Genomic DNA, 27,987 nt, shown 5'->3' with positions numbered 1-27,987 from the left:
TTCCCATATCAGCTTTGTTTGAAAAGAGGCTTGTGAAAAAATAGAAGTGATTTCGATTCGAATTAGATACAACTCGACCACTCTAATGCAGGTACAAATAGATAACGGAAAAAAGGTTATGTTTAACCTTTGCCCTTCGATCCACCCAGGGCTCGAACCTGGAACCTCCTGATTCGTAGTCAGACGCGCTTCCAATTACGCCAGCAGACCATCTGCGTTGTGTTGTAGAAAAGGAGTCGAAGTGAGGGCTTAAGAACTCTTCAGTTGTGCTGTGGAGCCCCACTTACAACTTTTTTGGAGTTCGGGTGGTAGTGGGGCTGCAAGAGGTACCAGAGCCGATGGTGTGGGGTAACCGGCGCCGAGTGGGGCATATAAAAGACGGACCCCATACCGGCAGGCTATGACAAGCGGTTCCGAGCTGCGACATTCTCTATTTCTCTGTAGTCAGCCACACCGTGGAAGGATATTTGCCTTAGAGCCATGCTGCCAATACTCGCACAGCAGATGGCATCCTTATAAGTAAGCTGAGGTAGCTGTCTGTACCCGGATATGCAGGGTTCGTCAAGCCATGGCGCGGCCTGCCTGCTTCGGAGAGGACGTAGCTTGCCGAACAATGTCATATTGTTGATGAGAGTGATGATGAACCTTCGTGCGTCTGTTGTCCTTGGAGATGTCTGAAGAGAAGCCGCTGCCGGACCCTTTTGTTCTTGCGGCATCGGCTCCAGTCCCCACCGTCGGCGACTGTTAGGCGAGTCAGACGCTGGCTATCAGAGCTGGCTATTTCGACTTCGTGAGAGCATGCCGGTGGACGCGCGGGACAAGATCCAACACCCATGGTCGCAGCGTGCAGGTGTTTTGCAGGAGCCCCGCTGTAACCTTACCCCTCCATCAAGGACCCTGAGCTGGTCACGGTGCGGTCATGAGGCCAACATCTGGGTCCAGATCTGGCGATGGCGACATTCTCTGATGCACGATGATAAGATAGAGACAGGAATGTCAGAGGAAAGGAGAAGAGGTGTGTATGTGTTGATGATGGCGAACTTCAGCTTCGGCCCGGCGACGACGCTAGGTGGGTGCCCGTGGGAGTGCTGAAGATGAGAGGCGGCCCCTCAGACCGCTTCGAGGCAGCTCCTCATGGTGGCCTCGGCGAAATCCACTTTCGACCCCGCGATTCGTTGTGGTTGTTGAAACTGGAACGGGGGTCGCTTCTGCAGCGTGCTCCGAGCTTGCCCATTCGCCAAAGACATCCAGATGGTGGGAACGAGTCGGGTCGGGTGGTGCAACCTTGAAAATAGGAGAAAAGAGCACGAGGACAGGACAACCCTTCTTTTCTTCTCTGTTGATTAAAAGAAGGACAGAGCTGGAAGCTGGAGTCGTCGTCAAGTCTCGGACGGGTTTTGTGGAGATCTGAGGAGCAGGGATCAGGCCAGTGCCCGCCGCGTGCCCAAGTTCTGACACGACCTTATCAGTCCAGAATCTGGGGGTCGCTTCACGGTATCACCCAATTCCCAGCTGTGGCTTCCTCCCAGGGGCTTTTCATCTGTACTTTTGGCCACCCCAAGTCGCGGTCCACGCGTGTGTCCCTCTTTTCGTCTTTCCTTTTGCGACAGTCTAGAGACGGCGCCAAGATGTCTTGTTAGAGCATCCATCTGATCTGAACTGAACTGCGTGCGACATCTGCCTCCTGCAGCCTCGACGCTCTTTCACCAGTTTACCGATCCGTTGACGACATATCACGACCCTTCGACTTCCATGGCGCTTGGGCGCTACGAATAACGAGCAGGGCACTTCGAGCCCGGATTGGAGAATGTTGTCCGCTTTGCTGCGGCCCTTTGGCAGGGGCGAGAATTCACAGGATGAGGGCCACCGTCCAGACGTAGAACAACGTTTTGCGCCTACCAATCGAATGCATCGCGCCTCGGTCGCTTCGCTAGGCGAGTATCGCCAGCATCGTCACGCCGCTGCCGACTTCACCGAGGCCGACGATGATGACGACGACGAAGAAAATGAGTCTCACCATGATAACGGGCAGCCGTCCCGTTACCAGGCTGCTGGTGTTCAGACCGAAGAAGACGAGGATGGGCGCAGTCACTCCATCGGCTTACCCCTGTTTTCTGCAGGTCATCTGGGTATGTATATGCGGCCTCAATGACCATAAGGAGGCAGCGATTAATGATTGTCCTAGATTCACTCCCTATATACAGCATGACCCATGCCATCCGCATCATTGTACAAACTAGAACCGAAACAACATTAACATGGGATCAACTGAGATCCCCGCAGGTTTCGCAGTTTCTCATCAGGCCAATGCAGCAACAAATACGGACGCAGCACTTTTCTCGGGGCACTCTTTACGCCCTGATGGCCAATTGCTTGCAATTTGGGAAGGAAGGGCAATTGTACCCAGGAAATGCCGGAACAAGCAGCACCAGAGCAAAAGTGTGTGAGCTGTTGGCACTCAAAATATTGAAAGAGTACACGACGCGGGAGCTCATCGACGCACTCTCCTACGACTTCTATCCTCTCCAGGGTATCCCGGGGTCCCAAGGACCACTTCCCCAACACGCCAGGTCTAGCCCGGCCACTATGCGGACTTCGACCCTTGAGGTTGCCATCCGAGCTTCAGCCAAGCACTTCCTCTCTCATCCTCTGGTAGTGATGCAGTTGGAGGCTATCTGGAACGGTGCCATCAGCTTTCACTCCACCGAGGACCAGCTTCGCCGTCAAGGCTCTTCGTCGAGTGCTGTTGGTAGCAATCAGTCTCGGCGCCAGAGTACGGTGAGGACACCGCTGTTGAGTCAGCAGCAGCAAGCGAAGGAGGACCATGGACGGGCTCTTGCTCACGTTTCCGGTCGGCGATTTGTAACCCTGTATGATCCTCGAACCGCTTCACTTTTCAAACTATCACGGCTACGGGTCCCACGATATCGTCAAATACTCTCCACGTGCTCCCTTGCCATCTTGATCGCGCTCTTCTTGGCCGTTCTGAGCCAAAGATCGAGCAAAATCACCTCCCTGGAGTTGATTTTTTGGTTTTGGAGTGCTGGCTTTATGCTTGACGAAATCGTCGGCTTCAATGAGCAGGGCCTGTCTCTCTACATCATGAGCTTCTGGAACATATTCGATCTAGGTATCCTGTTGCTTTTGATCGTCTACTACTGCATGCGCATCTACAGCGTGTTTCTTCTCGAACCCCATAAATGGAACGAAAATGCCTACGATGTCCTCGCTGCTAATGCGGTCCTGCTCTTGCCGAGGATATTCAGCATTCTCGATCATTACCAATATTTCTCGCAGCTCCTGATAGCCTTTCGGCTGATGGCGGTCGACTTGGCGGCTGTTTTTGTGCTCATATTGGTGTGCTGTAGCGGGTTTTTTGTTTTCTTTACCCTTTCCAAGAACACCAACGATCCTTATGTGCTTGCCTACAAGATCTTTCAGATCCTCATGGGCTTTACACCAGCTGCGTGGGAAGTGTAAGTACAAACACATCCCTTAACGACATTTCCGGACCACACGGCTAACGAATCGGCAGGTGGGACTCGTACACTTGGATGGGCAAGGCCTTGATGGCTTTGTTCCTCATCATTTGTCACTTCGTCATCGTGTACGTGGGCGCTCTCTGGTAACTGGAAAACTGATACTTACTTTCGATAGGACGATCCTCATCACTGTTCTGACCAACTCCTTCATGTCAATTGCATCCAACGCAAACGAAGAGCACCAGTTTCTCTTCGCCATCAACACAATTTCCATGGTGAAGAACGATACGCTCTTCTCTTATATTGCGCCCGCCAATATCTTTGCATGGGGGTTGATGCCACTCAGGTATTTCATGTCCCTCAAGCGGTTCGTGTGGCTCAACCGCGCCGTGATCAAAGCCACCCATTTCCCTCTGCTGTTTTGCATTTTCTTCTACGAGAAGTACTTCCTTGCGCCGTACATCTATGAAGCTACTGATCTCGTCGACAATCCCGGTCGTGGACGCCCACATGGGCTTTCTTTGGGCGATCCATCTACCAGGTCAGCATTCTTCAGCCCCAGTGTCCGAGTACGAGAGGAATCAGTGCTCGGCTATCAGAAGGACAGAGCATTGGAAGAAGTATTTCGACGTGCTCCCGATACAGCTACGCTGAGGACTCAAAGGAGGAATGAGCGACGGAAGACGCAGAATGCGATTCGCACATGGATGGACCAAAATGACGGAGGCTTCCGCTCGCCGCAGAATTATTCGACGATTGACAGCAGGATGACCGGTGATTGGCGGCGACGGCTGAGTATGAATCGAGAACGCCCATCCAGGTTCCCACGGCAGTATTCCGATCTTCGTTCTGCAGCCAGCGATCCAGCAGATTTCGTTTCTGACGCCCCGTACCCCACGGCACCCGAGTATTACCACGATGGCGTCCACCGGAGAGATTATGCTCATGAGATGAAGGAGAACACCGATGCGGATGGAGACGACGAGCTTGTCACGAATGATGAGGAAGAGGAGGATAATGTGACCAACACCATTGATGACGGTCATGGACACGACCGCGAGGCAATGGAGGAGGATTATTTCACAACCCCTGTTGCCAGCCGCTTCATCAACGATGAGCTCCCGTCAACTGACTCTCCTCGCATCGGCCAGTCAAGGCGTAACGCTCTGCACACCCGGACACTGTCAACTAACACAATCCTCTACGTCCCAGAGGAGAACCATCAGCCATATAGTTCCTCCTCTGCTTCCATGGGCAGATCACCGCAGTTACCATCCCGACGACACACCCCGATCATGACACCCATCTCAGGAGGTGGCCACCGCTCGCCTCGACGTTCTCTTTATATGACCTCCTCCCGGCCACGCCCTATTGCCCCGCCCCGCGACATGGCACGAACAGCTCCCACCCGATCAGGTCTGACTCTTGACATCCCTGCCCGAAGACCAGCAACACAGCACCAACACCAGCAAGATCCCCACGATGTCCACCGTCACCGGCGGATGAGCTCCTCCGATCTCAACGCCACGGTTACAGTAGACGACGAAGAGAGCACCTTTAGTGGCGTGCCCTCTAGTTTCGCGACACAAATGGCCATGGCGACGGCGATGCTATCCAAGAGTGCTCAAGGGGATAACAATCGAATGAGCAGGCTCATGCTAGCAAAAATGAAAACCTTAGAAGAAAGTCTAGGGGATGTGGTACGAGAGATGAGCTTGTTGAGGAATTCCGTTCCCAACACAGCGCATAACTCTGATGACGGAGGGGTGGGAGGGTCCGGGATTAATTTCAGGAAGAAGAAACCGCTGAAGATGATGGTGGGACCGCCAGGGTCGTCGGAGCCGTCGTCGACTTCTGCGCCGGGGGCGGGGGAGGGGATGATGATGGGTGGTGGACGGGGGGGGTTCGGATTGAGACGGAGTAAGACTGTGGGGGTGGGGGAGGCGAGGAGGATACAGATACGGAAGAACACTGGGATGACTGGGAGCTGGATGAGGAGTCCGGTTTCGAACAAGTCGGGGTCTGGGTCTGCGGTTACGGCGATTGCGGCGACGGGGTTGGGGATTGGGGATGAGATGCCTGGTGATAAAGGGAAGCAGAAGGAGGGGGATAAGAGGCTGTCACCACCGCTACAGGTGGAAGATGATGAGACGTATGAGGATGATGATGATAATGATGGGGGGCAGTTGCAGGGGAAGATGAGTCCGGAGAGTGGGTTTGGGCGGTTTGCGAAGAGGGGGGTAGGGAAGGGGATCGGAGGGGCAGGGTCGTTGTGATATCAAATTGTGGGAAAAGGGTTGGGTGGTAGGAAGATTTGCTGTTTGGGAGGATGGTTGGGCGGGGAGTGGTTTCCTTTTGCGAGCATTGTGTGTGAGCTTTTTTGGCTTTATGGGGGGGGGTTCGGCAGCATTGGGTTGGCGTTTGTTTTTGTTTGCATGTAATATCTGAGGTTTTCTTTCTCATGGGGGGAGGTGTGATGTATGATGTATGAAATGGAGATGGGGGGCCGTTTGAGACGGGGATTCCATCTGGCAGGTTGATTGGTTGGTTGGATTGGGTGAGGTAGGTGTGGGAGGATTAATTTGTGTTTCAAGCTACGGTACTCTGCAACTAGCTGGAGAGAGGTGGTTAATTGATGCTGTTTTGTCCAGCATGATACGTTTTATGAGCCGCTTTATGTGATGATAAGGCAAGATGTGTACTCTCCCTGTGGTGAAGGGCGCAATGCCTACTGACTGCCTATTTTGTCCCCTCATCGTTCCGATTAGACAATAAACATTACTGGTACCTAATGTTATGTTTACCACTTTTTGAAACTACTGGTTTTTGAGATTTTTTTGAAGTGGAGATTCTCCTCAAGTGTTGAGTCTCTTGTAAAGATAACTGTCAAGTGAGATTGAGACATTGCTAGGCACAGCTAAGCTGGGGAGCAAGCGCAGAAATGACCTGGGTAAGTATTTAGTTAAATATTCGTTTTGAAATACATAGTCTCAGCCATTGGGCTGTCACGTCTCTATGCCACATCAATTGTATTAAAAAAAAATATACCAGTAGCCGAGAAGCAACTTCATCACCTCCCTCATCCCGAGCCCTTCATTTCTCGAATTTTCCCTCTCAATGGTCACTTCATGGTCTGGATAACTGAAACATTGCTATCTAAGTTATATTCAACTCTCAAAGAGACAGTGATTAGATATGCAAAGATAACCTTGGTTTCACACAAAACCATCAGAACACCCTTTAAACCCTTCCGAACCCAGCCCCGTCCCTCGACCATGAATTATCAGGTTCAAAAACCCTTGCACCCCATGACGCACTCGCATTCCCCTCCCACAACTGTCGCGTGCTTCCCAACGCAGATCAAATCTATTCTTATTTTTTTTGGCATCAGCAATGACGTTCCCCAGGGTCTAGGTCTCGGCTCACGTCTCTGCTTCTGTTCTCACCCCTGTTGATCCCCCGTCGATCACACCCCAGGCCTAACCCCTGCTAACCGCGCACGCGTTTTGCCCTGAGCGAGGCGAAAAATAAATTATTCGTGCGAGCGGTTGTCATGCGATTGACGTAATGCTATAAAGTCAAAAGCGTGTACTCTGCGAACCTTCTCACCAACAAATATCCCGGGGAGGGGGGCTGGGGAAAGGCCTGTTGTTGTGGAGTTTATGCCCATTTGAATGGAGTTCAGCTTCCAGCTTTACAAGGACATTATCGATTGTATAGTTAGATGGCTGGTTCGGGCCGATGATGCACGCAGAAAAGAAAGGCAGGCTCCGTAGATTGTAATAGTCAATAGTGTAATAATAATACCCTCTCATGAATATTATTCCAATGTTTATGTTCTGTGTTGTTTTGAGGAAAACAACCCCAAAGTAACCCCGCTTCAAACCACCTCACCCCCTGCGCCAAGCACGCCATCCTGTCATTGATTTCCTCCTCCTCCTCCTCCTCCTCCTTGCATCATGTCCCTGTCTCACTTCGTATTTGCTTGTGAGCCTTTCAAAACATTACAAAAAGTTCAGATACATGTAGTTGTTTAGTCCCCCCAATGTCATTGATGATACGCCTTCTTCCCCCCCCCCTCCCACACCCCCCCTAAACAAAGTTCTTCAGTTCACTCGTGGTATCGTAGAATGAAGTTTTGCGTCGCCCAAACCGCTTGATAATAAAAAAATATAATATCAAAAACGCCGAAAAGAGTAATCCGAAGCGCCAGTAAAAGTTGGTTGGTAAATATGATGTGCCCGGCCCATTGTTGTGTCCAATATCCGCCGTTCTCGCAATGCTGTTGGATGTGTTGTTGGATGGAGGTGTTATGCAAAACCCGCTGTGCTATGCTTGACAGAAAAACCAATGTGTTGGCACCCCCTCCCAAAAACAAAAAAGTGACCCAATGAATCATAGCCAAGTTTCCCTAGCCCTTCACCCACTCGTGGGGAATGTCTTTCGCTTTCCTCGAGGCAGATGCAGGTCTGGTGCGGGCGCGCCTTCACCGCCAAATGTGACGTGCATTTTCCCTCCATCCACCAAAGGGACAACAACAGCGGGGCCGTTCTCCAACACTGGCGTTTCTGCCGGCGTGAGGGGAAGACCGAGGCCTGTCACGGCCTCGCTCTGGGAGCGCTGGTGCTTGTCGATTTTTCTGGGCTGTGGAGGGTAGAGCGCCTGCCTTCCAGCACGCTCCATGTCTTTAACCACACTCCCAATCAACACGGGGTCCCACAAGGGGAGAATCCGGTAGCCCAGGCTTTCCATAATGCACCTTTCGGTGACATTGATTTGGTCGCAAGTCCACTGGTTCTTCCCCCATGCTGATGCGTAGTATTGTGTGGGCTCCTGGCAATCCTCCAGAAACTTGACGGCAATGATCAATGCGGTCAGAACGATAATCTCGGGACCAACACAGTCGATGTGTAGCTGGGCCATCCCCACCGGACTGACCGGGAGCGTGTGCCGCTTGGGAAGCTCAGAGAGCGCGCCTCTCTGTGCTAGCGGGCAGAGCAACCTCCAATTGAGCGAAAACTTGGAGCTGAGCGAATCCAAAATGCACACTGCGAGGCCGATGGTGTCCATTGGCAGATCAGCACGGACTAGAATCTCATGAACAAGGGCGACTGACGGCACAGCCAGAGAAGCCGTTGGAGGCACAAGGTTTACCAAGTGGACGGCGGGGCCTGTGAAACGGGGCCGTTAGAAACCAATTGCGAAACAATAACAAACACTGAGAAAGCCCACATACCGAGAAGGACAGAATCAGCAAGTCCTCCATCTTCTAAAAGAGACCTCGGGCTCTGAGCGATCAAGGAGTCGCGTGACGAGGGTGGAGGGGTCGGGAGGTTGGAGAGCGGCTTGTAGGTTTGCGCAAAGTACTCCTCGTCGAAATCGTACTCGTCATCCGAGTATTCGGGGGAGTAGGTAGCCATTGCTTTGAATATTGTATGGTAGTTATGGTGGTTCTGGAGGTGTTGTTTTGCGAAGCGTGATTCACGGTCCCAGAAATCGAACGTGTCGGTTGCCAGTGCTTCCTACGGGCAACAACAACAGCAACAACAGCTTAGTAGAGCAGGCTGGCAAGCTGCTCATATCTGAACTCAGAACCAGAAGTGGCTTTATCGTTTTTCTTCTTCCCCTGGACAGGATCGTCGTAAAAAATATCGAAGCGAGACCTATATGTGATATGTACGTCGTGATGCTTGGTTGTGTGGTGGCTGTGAACACGAGGTTTCGAGTAGCACGTAAGGGGGCCGGCCCGAAGCGAGACGGAACCAAACACAAGTGTTGTTTTTCTGCGAGGAAGTCCTTTGGGTGCAAGACGAACGAGCTGGGACGTCGGACAGACGGACAAGGCCGAGAGGATGGGGGAATATATGTTGGAGAAGAAAAAGGGTGGGGGGAGGCTATGGGTGATATTGTATGTGTGCCAAGTCGCTGGAGCCAGGACCGGGGGTCGCCAAAAGGGGGGTGCCCTGATCAGATGGATTTGCGGTGTCGAACCCGTCGATTGGCGTCGAGTCGGCGGGCGCAAGACCTGCTGCAGTGCTGCACGACCGATTGCTGGGGCCGATGTGTCCGATGGCTCCGCTTTATATGCAGCTGCGTCGGAAAGAAGGAAGGCTGATGGCCTGACAAAGTTCTTTAACTGCTCGAATACAATGCTGCTTTCTCCTCTGGAGAATCTGGAGAATGTGGAACCCTGGCTCTTCTTGGAGGGTAAATTCCTTGCTGACGACGACGACGCAATCTGCAATCTGGATGAACAAGATCCGGCGAGAGGCGCTGAGCGCTGAGTGCTGATCCATAGCGGGGCATGATGTGAATCCAGGGTCGAGGCCACCAACGGGGAGGTGGGGAGCCCGCCTGAATTCGGGTCTTTTTTCAGTGCTTGCATCAACATCCGTCAGAAACAGAAATGTCTAGGCTGCTCGCGCTCTGATGCTGCAGCCCGTACCTGCAACACCGGAAATGACAGCGAAAACCTCTGCTTGACGCCAACTGCGGCCGCTACCGTAAACTACCGCATCTACGAGGATGCCCTCTGTGAGCCCTCGTGTCAACAGGCGGTCAGTGGATGTCTTCAGGGGGAAACAGTTGCGGAGTTTGGCCTGCCTTAGGTCGCAGCGCCACCAAGTCCAGCTAGGGCAGACTTGGTGGGGATGCCTGCAAGCCCTTCCCTAGCGCTGGCATACCGATAGCACAATGATGCCATTGGATGCCTTCCACTACACACGCCTGGTGACATGTGCCTACACGGAAAACATTCATATGCAAACATTCATCGTATTTCTTTCTCAACTTTTTGTCTGGCTTCGGGCCCAACCCAGTGTGTCAAGGCTATCCCAGGGTGTTACAGACTCGGATCCTCATGGCCGTGGCCTGACCATTCTTCATGACCACATTCCTCACGTCAGTCCCTTCGGCACATCATCATGACTTTTCCTCGCAAGCTTTAGCCAAGCGAATCCCGTTCCTGAATACGAACGCTCATCTTCAGCAGCAAGCAGGGTGCTCTTGGCTAAAAACAAAGCTGCAGATTCACTGTCACTTTGGGAATATCTGCTGCTCGGCAATTCGGCAGCCTTCCATGCAGAGTAGACCTTCGCACTCACATCCAGACCTCGCTCGCAAAATCACCTGCAGAACACGCGAGCTGCCTTCCCCAGGAAATCAATAGCGAGCTGGCATATCGCAATCACGGCTTGACATTGCTGCTGCAGCTGCGTTGATTAAGCCTCAACCTCTGGTGGTACCATAGGACGACTGCCGCATGCCTAGACCTGGTCTCCTGCATACATTGGGTGTGTGGATGGGTGGGTGGGTGTGATGTCCCGGCAGGGCTGAACAAGCAACAAAAGAAACAAAAAAAAAAAAATTCGCGAAGCCGGCCTCCCCTTCCGTGACCACCACTACCATTGTTGCCGCCATGTACATATTCCCGCAGTCGTGCTCCGCTCCCCGCTTCGCCCGCGGCCAGAAGCGCGCCACTGGAGCAAGTATTGGCTCACACATCCATCCCACCACCAACTCCCACTCTCTTCTCTGCAGCAGTCCCCAATCCGATGCTGTCTCGGCAAAAGCTTGGTATGCACCCCTCCGAAAGCAGTGTTTGGCTATTGTTGCGAGAAAAATACTAGAACAGTGAAACCTTGACCAACTTCTGCTCAGCTCATGCAAGAGCGGCTGCATTTTCTGATGTGAGATGAACTGTGTTCATCACCAACAGGCCACGTTCCTCCTCCGTGTGTCCGACGATCAGGTTGGGATAGAGAAGAGAAAAAATGTGCTCGAGGCACGGATACGTGGAGTAATTGGATGATCGAATGATTACGAATGTTTTGTTTCAGAAACAATATCCACAGAAGGGTTGTGTGTGGAGTTTGGCACTGACGAGGCTGTATGTTTGAGGATACGAACAAGAAATAAGGAGGGTTTTCCTGGATTCCTCTCGGAAGTGAAGATCACAGAATCGACATTTGGCGCTTTGTTCTTACACCCTTCTTTGCCCATGAGATCCGCTGTTAGACTAGCAGGGCAAAGTCCAAAAGAGAAGAACGTCCAAAAGTTGTGCAGAGAGAAAGAACCCTAACCCCCAAGAGCATACTACCCCTTTTTTTACCCCTGAATCATTCCTCCATCGTCACCACAGACATCAACCCAAACACCTCAAGTCCAGCTGCGCAGTTCAGCACCGAGACTTTTGACAAATCCGAGACTCGACTTCTCACGATGTTCTAATCTCTTCTTGACTCACACACGAAAGCACCCCCAAACGAAAAAAAGGAACTACACAAACCAGACTCCGAGATAAGCCACTTACGGTCGGTAATATCGATGTGGTTTGTCCGGAAAAAATGAAGATATCTCGTATTGTAAATATATCAACGTTCTTTTGAAGTCAGCCCGACCACAATCTCCCACAGAACATCTTCAACTCCAATCAGAAAACCGCAATGCAGGCCCATGAGACACTTTCCCGGGGCATAGCCGTCCTAATTCTCTCTACAGTATTATAGTGAAGGCTTTCCAAAACAGTCCAAATTTCTGACATCATCATTTTCCATAGCCATAATCAAATAAAAGAAAAGTTTGAAAAAGTGTAGCCTCCCCGGACTCCAAACTCACCCTCACCTCGAAGGACTGTCCTTGTCCAACTGCCCTCGGATTCCTACCTATGGAGATCCAAAAGATCAATGGGTGGTGAACACCCAACTCACCCGCAGGTATGATATTCCTTCCTCCAACACCGAGAGACACACACACACACGTGCGCTGCATATACTGCACAAGGTACGTTACCTGATCCAACCACAAGTTTCATGACATCAACCTGCCATATAGTCCGAACCTCCCCGGCGCGCCTCTCGCACTTTCCCCATCCAAACTGTATTTGGTTCCCAAGTTTTGGTCCCTTCTTTACCTGATTCTTATTTCTGGTAAAACCTCCCCATCAACTGTACCCCTCCATCACAAGAGCCTCACACAGAAAGCAACAAATAATCATCACAATATAACCTCAAGTCGAAGTACTTACTCTCAGTCCCGTTATTTCCAAGTATTTGCCAAACAAACCCCATACCAATTTTCTTTATTTTTCTTTTCATTTTTTTTTCCATAAAAAAACCCTACATTTGCGTTATGATCGTTACGTACCTACCTGCCTAGCTTGACCTATCACCCCTACCCACCACATGCCTCACCAATCATCCTCTCAAAAACGACCAATCGGTTTACCAAGCTCGATTCATTCCTACTTATACCTAACCCACTATCCCATCCTCAGGTGGCAGCCCAGAAAGGTAGCAACAAACTTGTTCATTCCATCTTCTTGGCATCCATTCCCGTTCTCATCACCCCCTTCCCCCCACCCGTCGATCCAACACCAACCGTCATAACCTCACCAACCCTTCCCAAGAAACAGCAGCTCAAATTCGGCTCCACAACGTCCCGTTCATTCATCATGCGGTTCCCCCTCTTTCAGTTCACGTTTTATCATCCAAAAAAAAAAAAAAAAGTCCAATCCATCACTACTCTCACAATACCTGCTCAAAAGAACATGATCAAAACCAATAATCACAATCACAATCAAAACGAAACAGTCATCACTTCCAGGAAAAACCAATCCGGTTGATATTCCCCCCACAACTCAACAACTATGTATCCATCCCAGCTTTCCCCACCAATCTTCCTTCCCCCATTGCATTTGCATTCATCACATTCTACCCCTGTTTGTCCCATAGATACCTCTCCCTCTCCCTCTCCCCTCTCTTTTCGTCATCTGTCATACAAAAGAAATAAAATACCATCATCGTCCTGTGTCATGAATCCAAGAAAAAAAGGAGAAAAAATAAAAGCTAAATCTACCGCAAACACACCAGAAACAAAGGAGAGAAAAAGTATTAAACTAACGAGAAAAAAAATCCACCAGGAGATAGGCAAAAAAACAAAAACAAAGTGTGTAGAAATAGAGATTGATTCTATCAACTAGTTTCTCGTCGTTGGAAAATCCCCTCAACTTTCCATGTAGGGAAAAAAAAAGAAAAAAGAGGAAATTCCGCTAACATCACACTGCTGATGATTTGCCTATCTCCATTCCCACGTTTTTGTCATCATTATCGTTGGGTCGTAAAGCTGTCGTTTCCCCCCCTCCCCCCCGGTGGGTGAGAGGAGGAAATCGGTTCGTAGGTTATAGTGGTGTTTCTCGTCATGTTTTTGATGGGGGTGGTGGAGGTGGATGGTGGATGGTGGATGGTGTTGCATTACTTTTTCATCATGGTCGCCGTTTACTCCTTGACAGGGAGGCGGACTTTTTGTGCAAGAAAAATCCAGAATTAGCCAATGGGTCCGAAAAAGGGGGGCATTTGCTGAGGCGGATGCGATGCGTGTGTCGGCGTCGTTTGGCACCTAAGTAGCCCTCTAGTCGAGGTTGCTCCGGCCCTCCTGAGCATCTTGCTCTTCCGCAGTGACCACATTCGAGCCCTCGCCACCGGAAGGGGCAACGCTGGGGCTCGGAGCGGCAACACCGGGAGACGAACCAGACACTGGCAGGTTGGGGGTGAAGGCAACCGGGGCTTGGGGTCTCGTGTGAACACACACGTTTGCCGACAAAACAAGACGATGTATTGGGCCGAAGTCTGTGCATGTGATCAAAAAAAAAAGTTACTCACCTGAGTTGCCAATAGTGGTGACCTGGCCAATGACGTTGGGGGAGATGAACTGCTGGAGATCGAGCAGGCCAACGTTGTTGAGGAGACCGAGCTGGAGCTGCTGGAGCTGGAGGCCCTTGAGATCAAAGCCGTTAAGAACACCGAGCTGGTGGATCTGGAGGAAGGTGTGGAGCTGCTGGAGCTGAAGGAGAGCCTGAAGATCAAACTTCTGCTGAGCAAAGAGACCCTGGAATTGCAAGATGTTGAAGTTGTTGACGTTGGCGAGGTTGCCAAGGAGACCAATCTGCAGAGAGTTGATGTTGAGGAGGTAGTTGAGGTTGACCTGGTTGAAGCCCTTGAGGCCGTTGAAGGCATTGATATCGAAAGCGAAGGCACGCTTGTCAACCTCAGTGCTGGCGGGAGCAGCGGCAGGAGCAGCGGCAACAATGGCGGCGAGGGTAGAGACGATGACGGTGAAGAACTTCATTTTGACTGATGTTTTTGTTGTTGAGAGAACGACTTGCGAACAAAGAGATTAAATGATTATAAAGTTGAAGAGCACAGCTCAAAAATGTTCAAAGATTGAAGGAATGAAGCGAACAGCGAGCACAGCTATTGTTGACCAGGTTAGCCTCGGCACCAAGTGTTTCGTTTGGATGATTGTTTGGCGGACATACCTCTGAAGAATGAATGACAGAAAGAAGATGGCGAACGGGCCTTGGAAAGCTGGAGTTGTGAATGGGATGAAGAAACAAAAGTCAGGACAGGACGGGTGATCAGGTCACCTTATATGGTGGCTCGAACGTGCCAAGGACCAGAGGCAACGATGATGGCAAAGATGGGAGCAGGAGTTGCTTGCCAAGGATTTCAGGGAGACGCCGTGATGTTCGGGATGAGAACACGCACTCATCCGAAGCGTATCAGGCGTCAGGTGTCACTGGACGGAGGCGGATGGATAAAACACCACAGACAGGGCAGGCCAGGATGTGCCGGGATGTGTTGACGATGTTGAGGCGGAACCAAAGAACCGAGAAAGTCAAGGCAACCCAGGCACAGCAGCAACAAATTCGCCGAGACGGGGATGTGCCCTGCACAGGAGGGATGGTAATCGAGAACACTCGGCACCTGCAGCAACGTCATGGTACGGAAAGCTCTGTGGCCGAGGCCATCTGGGACTGTTTTGCTGCCAAGAGAAACACCAAAGACTGGTTGGTGGCATTCGGATATCAAAGGACTAGGTGCTCCCTACACTAGCTCCTGAGTGGGGGTGGGAAGGCGCCCAATGACGGGATACTCCCAGGTCGAGGCCATTTTGTGGGGGAAGCACAGGTACCATCTGATGTCCCGGAGGTCGCGGGAAGACGCTCGGTGGCCATTCCTGATCACCGCCGAGGATGAGCTGCTCGTTTCGAGTGTATAGAGGAGCCATGTGCTCCTGGGGAAAGAATAGAGCCAAATTCGGGAACCGGGTGTTCCAACATGACAGTGCTCCTCCTGTATGCCGTCAGCAGGGCTCGGGGATTTTACAAAACAGATGAAAACATGAGCAGCCTATACTAGACCAGACCTTCTCGATCGAATAGATTGAGGGCCTGGGCCTTGACTCCTTCACGGCCGCCCGCAACGAAGGGATAGCCAAGCTGGCCGTCGAGGTTCTCTCTCAGTCCATCACACTGACAAGGAGTACATTGGTGTTCAGCCGAAGGGAAAAGGTAACAGTCGGTGATTAAGCGATCAAGCGATTAAGCTTGCCTTAGTTGAACCCATCCGATGCCGAGAGCTGTTGCGGTGTTTCAAGCCTGGCAAGCCTCAATTGCCCCCCCCAATTCCGGCACTTGTTTGGCGAGAAGTGGCTAAATAGCGGGTCTTCCGGGGCGGGAGAGGCTGAAAGGTCTGAAGCCGATTAGCGGGAAGCCCCTGTCAACGTCACAGCCGGGTGCCTTGGGGGTGCCTGGGGGTGGCACCCACCGATTCCAAGACCCCCGCCCAGGCGTCCAGGGGGGTGATTGGGGCTGCTGATTGGTTGGATCCCATCTTGAAGCCGTGCACTTGCAACGACGGGACCGAGCGCTCATGCGGAGACACACAATAGATGTCGCAGATGGCACACTTTGAAGCAGCCAAATCCATGGCATTGCTCTTTTTCCAACATGGGAATGGCCTCGCTTGAATTTCTTCACCTGACTTGGATGCCTTGGCCACCGGATCTGTGCGGGTTCCGGCTGAAGAAGGGGGCTCCTGATAGACAGCACGCCATCACAAGATTGCACGACGTCTTGCGATGACAGCTACGAATAGGCACAGCATGCGGAACAATGCAGGTACACCATCTGAAGATGGCGAAGCAGTGTGACCTCCCAAATTAGAACCACGAGATCATCAATCATCAGGTATGTTCCAGCAACTCCAGCCCCCTCCAGTACCAGTAGCAGATTCATCTCAAGTTCATACTCATCATATAGATAGCCTGATCTAATTACATTATCACGATCGATCTGAAGAAACCCTAACAAAAAAAAAAGTATCTTGGGGTCGACCCCGGCATCTGCCGCACCCCCAGCCATTCCTGACAGCCAAGGACCGGACTTTGCTCCTTCTCAGGCCCCTGTCACTCATATGTTTGCAACCCCTGCCTTTCATCCGGAAACTCATCGGATGTTTAGAGCAGACTCCTGTTCTTGACCCAACTGGCTTACCGTCACTAAGTTGTTGGGACGACCCGAACAGGGACAGCTCCCGCAACAAGGTTGAGCTCCTCCTTTCAGAAACCCCTGAGCTGTTCCCGTGCCGTTCATCACTTAACGGGTGAGGTCAGACAGGTTATTGACAGCGTCCTCCACATCGACCTCCCCAGCCTCCTCAACTTCCTCAACAGCAACAGCCGGAATAGCGGTCTCAGCTGCGGCTGGAACAGCAACGGAGGCAGGAGTTGCTACTGCCTCAGCGGTGATCGGGGCAAAGGCTTGAACAACTGCTGAAGCTGAATCAACAGCAGGAGTGGCAGTAGCAACACCGGCGGATGACGCATAGATATCATTGGCGGCACCAACGACAACATCTGGGTTTGCTGTGGCGATGCTGAAAACTGCCTCAAAATCGGCCGAGGCAACGGACTCAACAAGATCATCAACTCCAGGATCAGCGGTGGCGATCGTGAAGTCTGCCGCCGCCGTCGCGGTAGCTGTCTCCAATGGCGGGTTCTCAGCTGTCGCAATTGTGAAAGCAGCTTCTTCCTGACCACCAACGCCCGAACCGGTGGCGCCTGATTCAGCCCCTTGAGCACATGACTGACGTTTGGCATACCGTCCACGGCGAAGTACGGTTCGCTTCATGGTCTTCCTGGCATCAGCAATTTCTCGTTTGAAGAGGCCTGACGACATAGTCAGCAAAAGCTTCACCTTGTTTTGGGGAAAAAAAGTATGCGGACCTAGGTTGAACCCCCCAAGTACCTTCCCCTTGCTGAACAGATTTTGCACACCTCCCAGATTGAGGAAGCCAAGCTGTTGAAATTGTTGCAGCTGAGCAAGCTGGAAGAATAGATCGACATCATTGTTGAAGCCAAACCCCAGGATATTATTGCGGTTGAACTGCCCATCCAAACAGAATCCGCTAAGCATAGCCAGGATAGCACCAACGATTTCATCTTGGTTACCGAGATCGATATTGCCTAGGTTTAGGCCGTTGACGTCCAAGCTGTTGAGGTCCACCTGTCCACCGAGGTTGAGGTTGTTGATATCCACATTGGGCGAGGCAAAGCTGCTGGTGGAATTACTGAAAACACCAGTGGAGTTATTCAAAACCTGGGCTGACGCCAGGCCGACAGATAGAAATAAAACTGCGGTCTTCATGGTGGGTGATTTCTTTGAAAGTCTGCCTGCAAACAATGGTGTGTAAAGAATGTCAAAGAATGGAAGGAGCACAACTAGAAGGTCTCAATCAGCACATATCTCCAAGCCAAAGGGAGATCAACATACCCCTGATGTCGAAAAGTTAGAAAAGAGCGTAAGTGCAGCGTAAGCGAAAAAGAATCGAGCAGCACAGAATGAAAGAGGCCCTCAAACACCAAACATTGAGGGCCAGCCAAGATGATATACACTCGGCTGTCACCTTGTCACCTCAAATGAAGGCACATCTCACGGCTGGTACCGTTACCGGCTGCCGGATGGGAGTGTTTGGGAATCTTGGTGATGGAGATGGGATGAGGAAACAAACCCACCCATTAACCATAAAACTTGCACAACTATCATCCCGTCGTCTTTCACACGGTCGATGAAACGGGGGGTGGATATAAGCCGAGGACATCACAAGTACAGCACACAAATCAAGGCTTTGGGTGTGAGTGTGCATGTCACGCACGGTAGATCCTGAGGATGAGACTTGGGGGCGCGGCTGGTAAAGACCAAGAGACGGAATGAGAATTTTTGAGGCTGCCTGATTCTTGAAGGACCGATGAAGACGAGCATTGGAATGATATTGAGCTGTGTCAAAACACCTCATTCTTATCATCACCCGTGTGATAGAGCGGTTCAAACTATATGATCACATCCTGCCCAGGTCCAACTGGCAAATACATACTGCTGTCTGTACAGTGAGATTTTCCACGTCATGGACAAACACAGACCATTACGCTTTATATACATCCTCCATCCCTCCTACTTCCAGCAACTTCAAAGCGCGTATAGTCTAGTGGTAGGACTTCTCATTCGCACTTGCTGCCCTCCTGCTGGCTTAATAAATCCCCACCGCTAGACAGGACGGGATGCACGCAGGATTTGGGCGGCGGGATCTTGGCATGAGAGGGTCCCGGCTTCAAACCCCGGTACGTCCATTTTCGAAGTCATCTCGGTTTTCCTCTTCTCATCAATCTCTTTTTTGCTTCCCAACTTTTCTGTAGTCGCTGGTCCCTCCAGATGGAATGCTGTCATTGTATCGTCTAAAAGCGTCACTGAATAATATCTTGATCAAATATCCTGCTGTTTCCTGTTCGCACACTTGTTACTCTGAACACCTCCTTACCTAGGTGGTTTGGCTGCCATAGGCTAAGGAGACGTGACAGTCGACACTCATGCTCGTGTCCGTGAAAGCTCTCCAGAAAAGACAGAAGGCCTCACAACCTGAACTCGACATACCATCATCATCTCTCTGGCCATTGTGATCCTTGCCAAAGACACAACCATTGGCTCTCCCCTTTGCCCCTCTAGACAAGCAACCTGCCATGGGTATCTGCCTACCTGCCAAGCACGCCCAACGATATCATATCCCAACAAAAAACAAGCGGCTTATGGTCTAGCAGGCAAGATCTCTATGCAGACACTGGTCTACCTCTTTGATCGCCCTACAAGAATTGGGCCATCGGTTTGGGGAGGGGGTTTGTTCAGCAAAAGTGACCTAGGTTCGAACCCCAATGCGCCCTTTCGTTTTGTCTTGTCTTGTTTTTTTTTGCCCTACAATGATGATAATTCCGGGTAAGGGATGTATGAAGAGAGAGGGATAGACATAAATAGACCTTCTTGGTTAGCGAATAAAGTTATTGAGCATCCTGGTCGAAGACAATAACACAAACACCAACAACGCCACCCAACCAAAACCACCTCATCTCCCTCACCACAATCCCAAGAAAGCCCCATCCCAAACTCACAGACAACCGCAGATACCTGCCCCTCCCCTCCCAGCTCACTAAGTTTGCTCTTCCTCTAAAGTCCCCTTGCTATAGCGACGTCGCCGGGACCACATAAACCACAAAGACAGGGCGTATGGTCAAGTGGTTATGACGTCTTATTTGTATTAATTAATGCCTGCTGCTTTCTCTACATTGCTCCCGAAGCGGTCCAAAGGTGGTGACTATCATTACAACCATGCTCCATGTGAAGGTCCCAGGTTCGAACCCCGGTGCATCCGATTTTTGCCCTAGCTGTTCTTCTCCAAGTTAATTTTTGTTTACTGGCATGGATGTTTTGTTTGTTTGTTGTTTGGTTGTTTGGTGATGTTGCTGCTGCTGCTACTGCTGTTGTTATTGTTGTTGTTGACTTAAGCAGGGTTCGAACTCAGATGGCTACTAGCAGGGTGACATCTACGCTCCTGTCCCTCCACTTTTTGAAGGGGTTTCATTGTTCTTGATGTTTCCCTTGATGCTGCAGCTGTGATCTTTTTGAATTATCTGAAGACTATTTTGTCTGTGAACTCGGTGAACGGCCACCCCCTTTTTGACCGCAACAAAACCATAACACCGCCCAGTTTCTTCCCCCTTTTGCCTATTCCTACCCTGGCGAAGCAAACTCTCGTCAACAAAGCCGAACCACAAAATTCCTCTCCCATACTTAACAAGCACACACCTACCTGATCACACTGCTGAAAAACGTTGTCGTCTCTTTCATCAGCTTATTTTCAATAGCTATCCCGTTAACCACCCCCAACCACGACTTTTCTTCCCGCTCCGTAGGTAAAAGGAGTCACTTGGCATTTTGCACGAAACGAAAACACAACATTCATGTTGTACATACTCTGTCCTCTTACTTCTGCCCTTCCCAGTCCTTCATCCCCATCTCTTGCTCCCCTTCTCCCCCTTACCTACCCGCTCACTTTTTCAACACTCGATTTCTCACAAGATTCACACACACAACATCTCACTCTCGCATTATCATCATCATCTTATCATCTCTTGCCTTTCATTGGAAAAAAATAAAATAAAAACTGTCTCTCTCTCTTTCAAAAATAAAAATAAAAATAGAAACACCCCAAATATTTGCATTTGCCCTACCCATTGTTATCAACCCATCGCGTATGCTTTACCTTCCTCCGCTCCCACCATATCCCCCGTTCATACCCCCAATCATAATCGCCAGCAGCAAGCATCCCGATGAAAAAGAAATAAAAAAAGGTCCCCCGGCAAAATAAAACCAATACAGCCCTGTATCAACCACTCCCTTCTCTTTTGCAACGGCGTTTATGGTCTCTCATTCCCCACCCCTCCCTTCCATTAGCAGCAACCACCCCCCTTATCACCCGAAGTCTGGCCCCCAACATTAACCCCCGTCGACGCCCCTGCACCCCCTTGCTCCGTCTTGCTCGTATCGATAATCCTCTTCTTGATATCCGCCGCCAGGCTGTAAAAAGCCTTTTCGATATTCTCATTCGTCTTGGCCGACACCTCCAAAAACGGGATCCCCAGCTCGTCCGCGAGCGCCTGGCCCCGTTCAGTCGACACCACCCGCTTCTCTTCCCAGTCGCACTTGTTGCCAATCAGAATCTTGTTGACGCCCTCGGTGGCGTGTTGCTCGACGTTGGCGAACCAAGTGCGGATGTCTACCCCATGTCATCAGCATACCGTATCAAACAGAAGGGAGAAAAGGGGGTAACCTACTGTTAAACGACCTTTCATCCGTCACATCATACACCAACAAAATACCCATCGCGCCCCTATAATACGCCGTCGTGATCGTCCTGAACCGCTCCTGACCGGCCGTATCCCAAATCTGAAGCTTCACGCGCTTGCCGTCCAGCTCGATCGTTCTGATCTTGAAGTCGATGCCGATCGTCGTGATGAACGAGGGTGTGAACGAGTCCTCCGAGAAGCGGAGGAGACAGCAGGACTTGCCCACGCCCGAGTCTCCAATCAGCAGGAGCTTGATCTATAAACAGACACACAAAACACTGTCAGCATCTTGGTTGGGTCCCGCGAGGAATGGGAGGGGGCGAGAAAACCGGAGTTCCCGGGGAGTGTGATTGTTGTTGTATCGTGGGAATAGGGGGGTTTTGCCATACCAAAAAGTCGTAATTCCTGTTACTCGACATGCTGGGCGGTTGATGATCTATCTGTCTTTCTGTCGGTATTGTGTAGATTCGAGTCAAATATGGAATTCGGCAGCGTCGGGGGATAAAACTCTCGGATGGCAGGTAGGGCGGGTTTGATGGGTTCTCTCGCTCAGGGACAGGTGAAATGCGGTTAGGTTAGGGTTGCCTGTAGGTAATCGTAATGCGCACAATCGAGAGTCTTTCACAGATTAGTTTTTGTAATGTGTGTATCGAGGGAACCGAACTGCGAGTAAAAAAGGAGTGACACGGGTCAGCAACGGGTGGGATTTTTTGATGTATTTGGGTCAAGAGATGACGGCGGCAGCAACTGTTTGGTTATGACAAAGTCTGGGCGGCCCACGGTGAATCAGGGGACTAGATGACCAAAGGTAGGGACGGGGCCTTATGATCGGTAGTTGTGTAAAGTCGGTGAGGGTGGGCAGGACGAAAGGATGGCCTTGAACTTACAAGAGCAGCAGAGCAGAGAGCAACCTGGAAGCAATGGTCGCTTCCTAGGAATCCAGGGACTGCGTAATCAAAGCGTCGTGTTCTAGGTTGCAGCGGCACCGGCGGGGAGAAACTCGACGGCGGCGGGCGTGTCGGGATGGTCAGAAGACACAACGGACTCGGCGGGAAAAGATGGCGACAAAGAGCAATCGGTGACGTCCTTTGCAAATTGTCCTGGAGGTGAGCCTCAACACGCAACTGGAAGCTTGGGAGGTCATGCAGCGAGAGGGACGGCGGCCACAGGTCACCAGGGGTCTTGGCAGCAGCAACCACAGGGCCTGGCCGGGCGCTGGGGCCAAGGGGTCACACAGACAAGCCCCACTACGCCACAACGTGTTATCAATCCGCCAGTTTGACATTGTTCTCATAATCATGATAGGTCTATTTCTTGTCTAAAAATATTCCGAATATGCCCAGCGGATCCTGTCAAGCACCCTGAACAGCTCGGGAACCGCCCTAGCCTTTGCGAATTCATCGAGATCCTCAATAAACTCCTTTTCAACCTCGCGAGGAAGATTTCCCTGAGTGAGGTTGCGTAGGACGTGAGCTTCGCAGACCAACAGACCGCGGTCCCGGTAAGAAATGGTGTTGTCCTGGAGGTTGTGTTGCGCCTCGGTCAATATTCTATCCATCTTGCGCAAGACACGACGGGTGCGGCGAGCTCGCTGGCCACGGCGCAAGCCCTTGCGGCTGCCGAATGCTGTTCTGAGATATTGAATAATTCCAATCGAGACTGCAACGTGTCAGCCATGTCCAGATTGTCAAGAACCAAGGAGAACCGTACCAAGAATACCGGGTGTCAGCCCAATAAAACCAAACACCAATTCTTGACTCTTCAGCAGCGCATCAATGCCGCTGATAGCCACCTCAAGATCGACCTTTGTCTTCTGAACCTGGATGAGAACCGACCGGACCAAATCTCCCCTGATGGCGCCCACAAAGGGCTTCTTCAGATCCTTTTCGTATGCTTTCAGGATGGGAGTAACATCTCCCTCCTTCACCCGAGTCCGGATCTCAGCAACCTGGGCCTCGGTGATGGTTGAATTACCAACAGCAATGTCAGGGTTGTCTCGAGAGAACTCCACCACCATGCGCTCCAGACTTTCGCGATCGGCTTTCAAGCTGTCACGGCTCATGATGGCAATCTCGCTGGTTTCATCGTGACGGATCGTACCGATGACCTTCTTGATCGGCTCCACCACCCAGTTGAACCAAAAATCCCGAGTGGTTGCACCAAGATCCCGTATCCAGTTGATAATGTCGGCTTTCCTGTTTACAAGAACGCGGAGGATTGTCGAGGACGAAAGGAGGAGAGCGATGGCCGGAATCCAGTATCTGACGAGTCGGGAAGGGCGACCATTCTTGCGGGCCAACACCGAGGTAGACACGGCATGCTGGGGAATGCCATCGTCAAGGATATTGAGGAGTCGGCGGGCAAGGATGGCAGGTCTTGCAGCCTGCGCAGCGTCATCTGTGTGAATTGACAACTCGGGATCGTGCTGAACACCGGAAAAAATGTTGTCTTCGAACTCTTTCATATTGTGTTCGAGGGTGAGCGAACCGCGGAGGATCGAATCCATCAGAGCAACGCTTCGCTCCAGCACCACTCGCCACTCCTCGTGGTAAGCAGTCGCTTCAACCGCTGAACCATCGTCTGGTGTCCGTATGTCGAGTCCCTCGTCTAAAAGCACGCCCAGACCAGTTGCCGTCATTTCCCGGAGTTTTTGGAGACGAGCCAGCTTGCGTCGGGCATCCGAACGGCCGGTATCAACCCGACCAAGGACACGCCTGATGTTACCCAGAGACTTTTCGGTGATGCTTTCTCGGACAATGCCATAAAACTCGCGCCATTGCTGTGTCAAGTTGATTTCAGTTACAGACTCTGCGGCGGCATTCTTGTCACCAGACCTTGATTCTGACTGTGTTAATGAGGTGCCGGCGGTAAGTACCTCCCCCTCCCTGTCTGTCTTAGACTCGCGCCGGGATCGAGGGGCTGAACGATGCTCGAGTTGTTGCTGTCGCCACTCGTTAAAGCGATCCAAACTTTCTCGCCAGACTTCCCTGGTCCATTCCCCCATCCGCACTGGTGATGATTGCATCGTGTAAAGAAGGCTGTTGGGGTAGGAGCTCAAGATCTCGTCCCAGTACCAGATATCGTCGCTCAGTGGCTTTATCTGATCAAGCAGGGAGCTCATCAAAAGACCATATGTTTGAACAGTGGCCTTTCCAACCAAATGCCATTCAGCATCCACCTCGACCATCCATTTCTCAGCATGAAGCTCCTCATTTTGATCCTCGTTTGCCAGGCCAGACTCAATCAACAAGTTTCGAATTCGCCTCTTGGATATATGGCCCAGTGAGAGCGAGCTGGAAGAGAGCTGCTTTGCAATCTGAAGCAGCTCAGTAACTCGGCGTTCTGATGCCAGGTGGAAGTCCCCGCCACGGTTGGAACGTAGATGCAGATTGTCATCTTCCTCACCAAACCCCAACTGTATAAGTGAGACTTTGTCGATGAGTGCATCGAGACGACGCACTCGACTGCATAGCAACGGAAAAAGGCCAAAGTCAACATATGCATCTTTCAAAACATGGGGAATCCCATCCCCGCAGAGGGGTAGGTGGGTGGTGGGTGGGTTACTAACTCGGCCACAATCGACATTTTGATAGAGATTCCCAAACGAGGCTAGGCGGGGTACTCGACGAATTCGTTGCTTTCACCGCCGTACGTAACTGCTCAGGGGGCTGTGTCGAGATGGACGCGCAAAAAGTGGCGAGTTGTGAGTCCAGAGCTTCGGCTCCCGAGAGACCGATCAGGCCATCCGAACTGATGGCGGAAGTTGGGAATCCGGTGGTTTGGTGCGAATCAAACCCACCCTGGTGGGGCTGGGATCCTTGAGGCAGTTTGCGTCGTGAGATATTCAAATGAGATCACGCCGATGGAAATACCTGCGGGGATGTTGGAACAGCGAATGTAACACTGGGAATTTTTGAAAGAACCGCAGGGCTGAGAAAGAAAATGTTTGTATCAATTGAAAAACTGGAAAATGCAACCTGAGCGGCTCTATGGCCGTCAAACTGGGAAGCTGTCAGGCTGCGTAATGATTTCATAGCTGCCATGTGGCCCAGTCTTTATTACAAAGCAAGCACCGTTTGACGCATACTCGAGTACAGAGTAGTCGGCTTTATAAGCTCTCCAGTCTCGAGATCTCGAAGAAACTCGGCCATTTCTGAACGATATATCAACCATGTCCCTGCGTTCCGTGACAGCATGTGCAAGTAGCGGTGGCCCTGCAAGTCAAGTGGTTATTGAAACGAAACATGTCGGTAGAAACAAGCACGCGGACGGTGAACGGTGAACAAGCGGAAGAAACAGCGTTCCCAAAGAGGCGGAAATTGCCGTTTACATACAGGTAACGGTGTATGGTGTCTTGGCAGGCACACATCAGACGACCCGACAACGGATTGGTTCAACTGATTCCACGCAGCCAATTGATTTCGCTGGTGATGCCCCACTTGGCGTGCACGGAAGGCGGAAAGGGGTTTTTGGAGGTGGGCCGATCCAGCTGTGAACCGTGCCATTGGCCTATTTAGAGCTCTGCATTGGGAATGCCAAACCGTGCCAGTAGTTCTCGATAAAAAACCATCCTATCCCTGACCCTTTTTTTGTTGCCTCTCCCCTATCTTCCTCGATTGCGTGCGCGACCAGCTTTCGACTTGGGGGCCGTTGTTTTTTTCTTCCTCCCTCTTTTTCCCTTATCTACGACCGCTTCTCCTGGCTGGAGCGACCTCTCTCTACATCTTCACTTTGCACTCCCTCTTCTCTCTGCCTTTGCGGACCCTTATCATAATCACCCATCATGGCGTACGCCGCTCTGTACGTATCCCGTTCACCGCTCCGGTCGCGTCATGGCGAAAGCTAACATTTTCTGTACAGCAACTCGACCATTGCTGGTCTGGGTTCAACAGCTACTTTCTCCAATGTCTTCGACGAGGTCTCCAAGGCCGCCGTCGACCTCAATGTTGCCGAGCGTCTCTGGGCGGTATGCGCGAACCTCCACCCCCAATCTCAACACTTTCGAACGAGCATGCTGACAACCACCTAGTCCTGGTACCTCTGGATGCAGAATGACACAATCGCGACGGGTATTATGAGTTTCGTCATGCACGAGCTCGTCTACTTTGGCAGATCGCTCCCCTGGATCATCATCGACGCCATCCCCTTCTTCAACAAGTGGAAGTTGCAAAACGTGAGTTTCTTGCGCGCAACCAAGCACATTCACAACAGCTCAGACTAACAACCACCCAGACCAAGGTCCCAACATGGAGAGAGCAGTGGGAATGCGCCGCTCTCGTTCTCATCAGTCACTGCACCGTCGAACTCCCCCAGATCTGGCTCTTCCACCCCATCGCCACCTACTTCGGAATGGAGTACGGTGTCCCCTTCCCTCCCGCCTGGAAGATCGCCATGCAAATCGTCATCTTCTTCATCCTCGAGGATGCCTGGCACTACTGGTTTCACCGCGCGCTCCACTACGGTCCCCTCTACAAGTCGATTCACAAGCTCCATCACACCTACAGCGCCCCATTCGGTCTCGCCGCTGAGTACGCCTCTCCCATCGAAGTTATGCTCCTCGGTTTCGGCATTGTCGGCTGCCCCATTGTCTGGACTTTGGTCACCAACGACTTCCACCTTGTGACCATGTACCTCTGGATCGTCCTCCGCCTCTTTCAGGCCATCGACGCCCACAGCGGTTACGACTTCCCCTGGTCTCTTCGTCACATCCTCCCCTTCTGGGCTGGTGCTGACCACCACGATCTTCACCATGAGCGCTTCATTGGCAACTATGCCTCCTCTTTCCGCTGGTGGGACTACTGCCTTGACACCGAGGCCGGTGAGGCGGCGTCTAAGAAGCGTCGCGAGCGCAAGCTGGCTGAGATTAGGGCCAAGAAGGCGCAGTAAATGGTGGTGGGCATGTGATGCCATACTCTTATAGAAGGTTGATTTTTCGGAGAGGATTTGGGGCCCGGTTGACCGACCATCCCATAATGGGATGTGATGGGCGGTTAGTCACGGCGAAAAAAGATCAGAAAGGGTCGGTTTGGCGGGAGGGTGGGTTTTGGTTCTTGGACAGGACAGGGAAAGGGAAAGGAAGGATAAGGGATGTGATTGATGAAAAAAGTTACACGAACACACACAGCATATTGCACTGCGATTAGTTTTGCAAACTAACGCCCCATGTATACAACGCATACAGGAAAAGGGCGTTGGTGCGGGCAAGGGGCACGCGCAAGAGCACAAGTCTATACATACCTTAATTATTAATTATATTTGTACATGAGATATTTCCTTGGATTGAGATATGAAGATGTGAATCCTTGGGGAAGGGGAGAGAGTGCTTGTGGGGGGGGGCAGGGTGCGTGTGTGAGTAGCTGTCACATGCAGGTGGGAGGGAAGGGGTCAGCAATGTAGGTACAGCGTGTTCACATCACACTGCAGATGTGTTTGGAGACTTGACATATGGTCGGGTTGGAATTGATGCCTTATCGTGGTATACATCTCTTGCTGGTTA

General features: G+C 51.4%; 10 protein-coding genes and 3 non-coding genes across 13 annotated transcripts; 4 read left to right on the top strand and 9 right to left on the bottom strand.

Annotated features, from left to right (window-relative positions):
- Positions 1-137: 137 nt before the first annotated feature.
- On the bottom strand, positions 138-210 carry QC761_0090920. Its single transcript has one exon. It is a non-coding gene; the product is annotated as a tRNA-Arg (tRNA).
- An 850-nt stretch (positions 211-1,060) lies between these two features.
- Positions 1,061-5,758, top strand: QC761_606080 (uncharacterized protein; the record flags this gene model as incomplete). Its single annotated transcript, XM_062881055.1, has 4 exons — positions 1,061-2,129; positions 2,186-3,476; positions 3,536-3,607; positions 3,658-5,758. The coding sequence occupies exons 1-4, from the start codon at positions 1,808-1,810 to the stop codon at positions 5,756-5,758; spliced, it is 3,786 nt and encodes a 1,261-aa protein (XP_062729310.1). The 5' UTR covers positions 1,061-1,807.
- Positions 5,759-6,428: 670 nt separating this feature from the next.
- Positions 6,429-10,035, bottom strand: QC761_606070 (uncharacterized protein). The gene is made up of 3 exons (XM_062881054.1): positions 8,719-10,035; positions 6,909-8,653; positions 6,429-6,848 (listed from the first exon to the last, which is right to left on the bottom strand). The coding sequence occupies exons 1-2, from the start codon at positions 8,900-8,902 to the stop codon at positions 7,902-7,904; spliced, it is 936 nt and encodes a 311-aa protein (XP_062729309.1). The 5' UTR covers positions 8,903-10,035; the 3' UTR covers positions 6,429-6,848; positions 6,909-7,901.
- Positions 10,036-12,804: 2,769 nt separating this feature from the next.
- Positions 12,805-14,606, bottom strand: QC761_606060 (uncharacterized protein; the record flags this gene model as incomplete). Its single annotated transcript, XM_062881053.1, has 2 exons — positions 12,805-13,779; positions 14,141-14,606. 2 exons carry the CDS (start codon positions 14,604-14,606, stop codon positions 13,757-13,759), a joined length of 489 nt encoding a protein of 162 aa, XP_062729308.1. The 3' UTR covers positions 12,805-13,756.
- A 78-nt stretch (positions 14,607-14,684) lies between these two features.
- QC761_0090880 (uncharacterized protein) lies at positions 14,685-15,430 on the bottom strand (the record flags this gene model as incomplete). The annotated part of the gene is made up of 3 exons (XM_062872967.1): positions 14,685-14,731; positions 15,091-15,272; positions 15,369-15,430. The coding sequence occupies 3 exons, from the start codon at positions 15,428-15,430 to the stop codon at positions 14,685-14,687; spliced, it is 291 nt and encodes a 96-aa protein (XP_062729307.1).
- A 482-nt stretch (positions 15,431-15,912) lies between these two features.
- On the bottom strand, positions 15,913-16,249 carry QC761_0090870 (uncharacterized protein; the record flags this gene model as incomplete). The annotated part of the gene is made up of 2 exons (XM_062872966.1): positions 15,913-15,972; positions 16,088-16,249. 2 exons carry the CDS (start codon positions 16,247-16,249, stop codon positions 15,913-15,915), a joined length of 222 nt encoding a protein of 73 aa, XP_062729306.1.
- A 668-nt stretch (positions 16,250-16,917) lies between these two features.
- QC761_606050 (uncharacterized protein) lies at positions 16,918-17,967 on the bottom strand (the record flags this gene model as incomplete). The annotated part of the gene is made up of 1 exon (XM_062881052.1): positions 16,918-17,967. One exon carries the CDS (start codon positions 17,965-17,967, stop codon positions 16,918-16,920), a length of 1,050 nt encoding a protein of 349 aa, XP_062729305.1.
- Positions 17,968-18,791: 824 nt separating this feature from the next.
- On the top strand, positions 18,792-18,947 carry QC761_0090850. The gene is made up of 2 exons: positions 18,792-18,827; positions 18,912-18,947. It is a non-coding gene; the product is annotated as a tRNA-Ala (tRNA).
- A 919-nt stretch (positions 18,948-19,866) lies between these two features.
- QC761_0090840 lies at positions 19,867-20,017 on the top strand. Its single transcript has 2 exons — positions 19,867-19,903; positions 19,982-20,017. It is a non-coding gene; the product is annotated as a tRNA-Thr (tRNA).
- A 742-nt stretch (positions 20,018-20,759) lies between these two features.
- Positions 20,760-21,910, bottom strand: SEC4 (GTP-binding protein; the record flags this gene model as incomplete). Its single annotated transcript, XM_062881051.1, has 3 exons — positions 20,760-21,421; positions 21,480-21,747; positions 21,881-21,910. 3 exons carry the CDS (start codon positions 21,908-21,910, stop codon positions 21,096-21,098), a joined length of 624 nt encoding a protein of 207 aa, XP_062729304.1. The 3' UTR covers positions 20,760-21,095.
- A 151-nt stretch (positions 21,911-22,061) lies between these two features.
- On the bottom strand, positions 22,062-22,776 carry QC761_0090820 (uncharacterized protein; the record flags this gene model as incomplete). Its single annotated transcript, XM_062872965.1, has 3 exons — positions 22,062-22,076; positions 22,379-22,695; positions 22,731-22,776. The coding sequence occupies 3 exons, from the start codon at positions 22,774-22,776 to the stop codon at positions 22,062-22,064; spliced, it is 378 nt and encodes a 125-aa protein (XP_062729303.1).
- A 33-nt stretch (positions 22,777-22,809) lies between these two features.
- On the bottom strand, positions 22,810-25,949 carry NCA2 (Nuclear control of ATPase protein 2; the record flags this gene model as incomplete). The annotated part of the gene is made up of 3 exons (XM_062881050.1): positions 25,060-25,949; positions 23,202-24,955; positions 22,810-23,150 (listed from the first exon to the last, which is right to left on the bottom strand). The coding sequence occupies exons 1-3, from the start codon at positions 25,074-25,076 to the stop codon at positions 22,810-22,812; spliced, it is 2,112 nt and encodes a 703-aa protein (XP_062729302.1). The 5' UTR covers positions 25,077-25,949.
- A 101-nt stretch (positions 25,950-26,050) lies between these two features.
- Positions 26,051-27,796, top strand: ERG25 (C-4 sterol methyl oxidase). Its single transcript, XM_062881049.1, has 4 exons — positions 26,051-26,291; positions 26,352-26,457; positions 26,521-26,664; positions 26,724-27,796. Exons 1-4 carry the CDS (start codon positions 26,275-26,277, stop codon positions 27,375-27,377), a joined length of 921 nt encoding a protein of 306 aa, XP_062729301.1. The 5' UTR covers positions 26,051-26,274; the 3' UTR covers positions 27,378-27,796.
- Positions 27,797-27,987: the final 191 nt, after the last annotated feature.

The sequence above is a fragment of the Podospora bellae-mahoneyi genome, chromosome 6, assembly GCF_035222275.1.
Source record: "Podospora bellae-mahoneyi strain CBS 112042 chromosome 6, whole genome shotgun sequence".
Classification (NCBI taxonomy): domain Eukaryota; kingdom Fungi; phylum Ascomycota; class Sordariomycetes; order Sordariales; family Podosporaceae; genus Podospora; species Podospora bellae-mahoneyi.
The sequence above is the reverse complement of the archived record's forward strand: the minus strand, read 5'-3'. Positions and strand labels throughout refer to the sequence as shown.

What these genes read in the sequence shown, in the direction of transcription:
- ERG25 (XM_062881049.1), top strand. An exon ending in TTGCCGAGCGTCTCTGGGCG is followed by an intron (nt 26,458 to 26,520) that starts GTATGCGCGAAC and finishes ACAACCACCTAG; the next exon opens with TCCTGGTACCTCTGGATGCA. An exon ending in ACAAGTGGAAGTTGCAAAAC is followed by an intron (nt 26,665 to 26,723) that starts GTGAGTTTCTTG and finishes ACAACCACCCAG; the next exon opens with ACCAAGGTCCCAACATGGAG.
- QC761_606070 (XM_062881054.1), bottom strand. Translation starts at nt 8,902, where the DNA reads ATGGCTACCTACTCCCCCGAATACTCGGATGACGAGTACGATTTCGAC. An exon ending in TGCTGATTCTGTCCTTCTCG is followed by an intron (nt 8,654 to 8,718) that starts GTATGTGGGCTT and finishes CCCGTTTCACAG; the next exon opens with GCCCCGCCGTCCACTTGGTA.